This window comes from Agrilus planipennis, unplaced genomic scaffold (assembly GCF_000699045.2).
Source record: "Agrilus planipennis isolate EAB-ADULT unplaced genomic scaffold, Apla_2.0 scaffold55, whole genome shotgun sequence".
NCBI lineage: Eukaryota > Metazoa > Arthropoda > Insecta > Coleoptera > Buprestidae > Agrilus > Agrilus planipennis.
In genome coordinates, this window is record NW_020438918.1 from 525,904 (window position 1) to 529,707 (window position 3,804).

General features: G+C 30.4%; 2 protein-coding genes across 2 annotated transcripts in view; both read left to right on the top strand.

The window, feature by feature from the left end:
* The first annotated feature begins 573 nt into the window (after positions 1-573).
* LOC108736901 lies at positions 574-1,910 on the top strand. Its single transcript, XM_018469508.1, has 2 exons — positions 574-762; positions 1,336-1,910. The coding sequence occupies exons 1-2, from the start codon at positions 592-594 to the stop codon at positions 1,660-1,662; spliced, it is 498 nt and encodes a 165-aa protein (XP_018325010.1). The 5' UTR covers positions 574-591; the 3' UTR covers positions 1,663-1,910.
* Positions 1,911-3,004: 1,094 nt separating this feature from the next.
* The window catches only part of LOC108736900 (WAS/WASL-interacting protein family member 1), a 2,847-nt gene continuing 2,047 nt past the window's right edge, over positions 3,005-3,804 (top strand). Inside the window, exon 1 of the mRNA XM_018469507.2 lies at positions 3,005-3,216. Coding sequence (XP_018325009.1) covers positions 3,118-3,216 — 99 coding nt within the window. The 5' untranslated portion in view covers positions 3,005-3,117. The remainder of the gene's footprint in view (positions 3,217-3,804) is intronic.

A 3,804-nucleotide genomic window follows, 5' to 3' on the forward strand; every position in this document is an offset into this window, starting at 1 on the left:
TTTATCGCTGTTTTTGGTTTTTAAATAAATAAAATAATTATTTTTGTATTAATAAAAGTGTTTTTCATCAATACTGTAACTTTTCTACCTGTTTCCTTTCACCCTATCACGGGACCAAACATAATCTTATGTACTGAATAATTATTTATTTATAACTAAATGTTAAAGTCATTTATTTGTATTTTCTTGTTAATTAGGTAGGAACTACTAAACATATGGCCATCCGGCGAAACATTGTGACTAAATGAACAATTATAATAAGTACAAACTAATTATTTATTAATAATATAACTTTTACTTACATAGATACTGGTTTAGACTGGTACTTTACCTGTACACCGAACAACCCATGAAATCCTAAATGTACGGATTTACCAAGAAAATAGTTTAACGTGTCATTTAATAATACACTATTTTAATAATTTTCCATAATCTTAAATAGATAATAACAGATCATTACCTCCACATAGTTCGCAATTATTTAAAAACTTCATAAGCATGTCTTACTAATGATAGCCTCAGTTATATATAAGTTTGATTTCACATGTAATCTTGCAATTTTCTGTTAGTAGGTTTTATAAACTCAGAGCAATGGTCCTGTGTCAATTAACCACGTTTGTTTTACTTTTCGTAGTAAGTAGTCCTAGTTTCACGTATTCGTTGGCGATTGATCTTAAAAACAGTTTAGCAGAAACTTATTCAAATAATCATTTAGTGGAAAACATTACTGAGACTGAAATTCCTGATACTAATAGCATACAGGTAAGAATCCTTAACAATATTAAGTGTTACCCTATTAAGAGTTTTAGTAAATCAAATTTGAGGAAATTGTTTATAAATGAAGGAATCAAAATTTGGTCCTCAATATTTCAAAGCGTGCAAAAGAATCCTATAGGCTTTTTTATTTCATCTCTTTTTACGCACATAATTCTTCCTCTCTTTTGCAAATATCTTACTTCACTAATTGTAAATAAAAATGCTTCGCATGATTTTCAGCGGAGATGTCAAAACATACGCCATCTTTCTTTATAAATTATGACGAACCTTTTTAACTTCTATAATTTTAAATAGGTCAGTTTTGTTGTCCAAAATAATAATAGAATTAACTAAACTAAAGCATAAACAATGCCAAAGCTACTGTACATAAGTTTACATGTTTATTAAATTATATGGTCGCTAAATGGTCGCCGCGTTCCGGGTACAATACCTTGCAAAGTTATCTTTAGTGCATTAGTCTGAAGAAACCATAATTCTGTTTCCAAATTTTTTGTTCTCAATCATGCCTTTAATAATATACAAAATTCTCGAAGCTTGACTCAAAGTGTCCTTTTTCAGATATATCGGGATGCAGTTCCTCTATCTGGTTTAAAAAGGTTATCCAGGAAAAAAAGAACGTGGTGGAAAAAAGGTGGTGGTGGCGGAGGCGGTGGTTACTGTTGCGCTCAACCGCAACCGCAACCACAGTGGAAACCAGTTAAAGTTGTAGTGGTAGAACCGTATTGTTGTGCGCAACCTCAACATAGACCTCCGCCACCACCACCTCCACCTCCACCTCCGCAACCCTGTTGCGTACAACAGCAACCTTGCTGTCAAGGAGGTGGCGGTAGGCTTCGTTTGGAAGGACATTTTTCTGGGGGTGGTTCAATCTCTTGGAAGAGATAATAGAAAAAATGCACCTACTACCAATTTGTTCATTTAATTTGCCCAAATATTTAGTGTTAAAAAATATATTGTGTAAATTGATTTAATTTGTTTGCTCGAACAAATAATTTGTAATATACCAGCATTAAGGTAAAAGCTTGTTCTAAACTGTATTTAATTTTAAAACTGTAACAGTCGCTTTAATTATTCTTGTTTTGTAAATAGCACCTTGAAAATATTAATAAAAAATTAATAATTTCGGACCTGTATAAATGTGATTTCGTATTTCGCTTTTCCACTAAACATAGTAAATATTATATCAATGTTGCTCATGTTAGTCAACTTTTCAATCCCTTTATGGTCTAATAATAACTACTAATAATACTAATTATTCTTGTGATAAAATTCATATATCTGGGAAAACTTCTTACCTTTTTCCTTTTGTAAAGTTAAGAAAAGGTTGCTAAAGCTCTATTTTTCTATCGCAGTTATAATTTAGCAAATGAGACACACATTTTAACGGTTTCTTAATTATTTTTAACCTGCAGATTAAAAGTAACATTAGACGTCATCAGTTCCGGATTAAACCAGCCCGGTGCCTATAGCAAATACCAACAACAACCTTTTAGAGTTAAAGTTTCGGATGTAACTTTCTATGCTCATTTAAGTGAGATCATTTACCTATTTCTTGTTCCATTGTGTTAGCCAACTCATGAACTTTATTAATGTTAAAAAGGAGCATTCTTCACTGCAGTTGGTGATCATCATATTCAAGTAAATTCATGGGAAACACTTATTCTACATCTAAAAACTTTTATTTATTTACTAGCACTAAAAAAAGTGAATAAAATAGCAAAGGAAATTCATAATCCAATATTTTTAAAAAGTTCGTTTTTCTGTCAATTTCTTTCAAAATTTGTGTTTCCGTGTTATCAATCTAGAATCTTTATCCCTACAAATGAATGGATCGGAAGACCGCAACCGTAACATCCAGACAGACAGATGGATAAATCGAAAATGTAAAGGTTCATCTAAAGGTTACGTAAAAACCATGACTTATTAAAACAATGGAGTTAATAACACAAATTAATAAATACTTTAGGGAAGTCCAAAAACGTTATAACTAAACATGTTATTTTATAAGATATAATCAATACAGTACAGGCAAATTGAATATGTTCATTACCAATGATCAGCGTTAGGTAAATCACACAGAGTTGGGCACCCAGTGTATTTGTTGTCTACTGTAATTCAATTTTTGTGCGCAATTAACTCATATGATTCTTTGTCCGTAACCTTATGAATTTCCCACAACAATAAGTGTTATTGCCAGAGGAAAATTACATGTCTATAAGAACAACTAACAACCAAATAAAACGCTATTAATTTGTGACGTTACAGGTAGTGTTGCTATAGAAATTAAATCGAAGAATAACATATCATCATTTACTTCGTGATGTTTAATAAGTGAACAGTATGCTTTTAAGTAATTTGTTTCTTGTAACTACAGTGTTAGTAGGTTCAGTTTTGCTTCTTTTTAATGGAAAAGCCAGCGGAAATACTTTAGATAATGAGGTAATCTTTTAAAATAAATTAATATTGCTGTTTATTACAAGGGTTGAAAAATTTTAAGGGTACTTGATCACAAAATTGTGTGAAATTGCAAAAGTCCACAAACCCCATTCGACAAGATATTGATCTTTATTAAATATTATAATTATAAGTCACAAAATAAACTTGCAATTATCATTTTCAGTGTAAGTACAATAGGTACTTGTTCAAAATACTTACAAGGGCATTTAGGTGGTTCAAGGAAAAACAATATTTTTTATATTTACAGGCTCCTTGAAAACATTGAAAATATCTACCTACATTACATTAAAAGTTAATTATAAATTATTAAAATATCGACTTAAATAAAAGTTTCAAACTCGAACAAGACAACAATTACCTACATGACTAAAAAAATTAGAAAACCAAAACTGTTTTAAAAACGATTTTGAAAAGCGTCCCGTTTATTATTTTTTATTCGAGCTGATAGATATATTTTCATAACAGATAAAACAAAAACATATTGTTCTTATTGGGGCATCCTAATATGGGTATATAAGTACGATGCACAGTATGTTATTATAACTACAATAGAATCCGTTTATATTGACA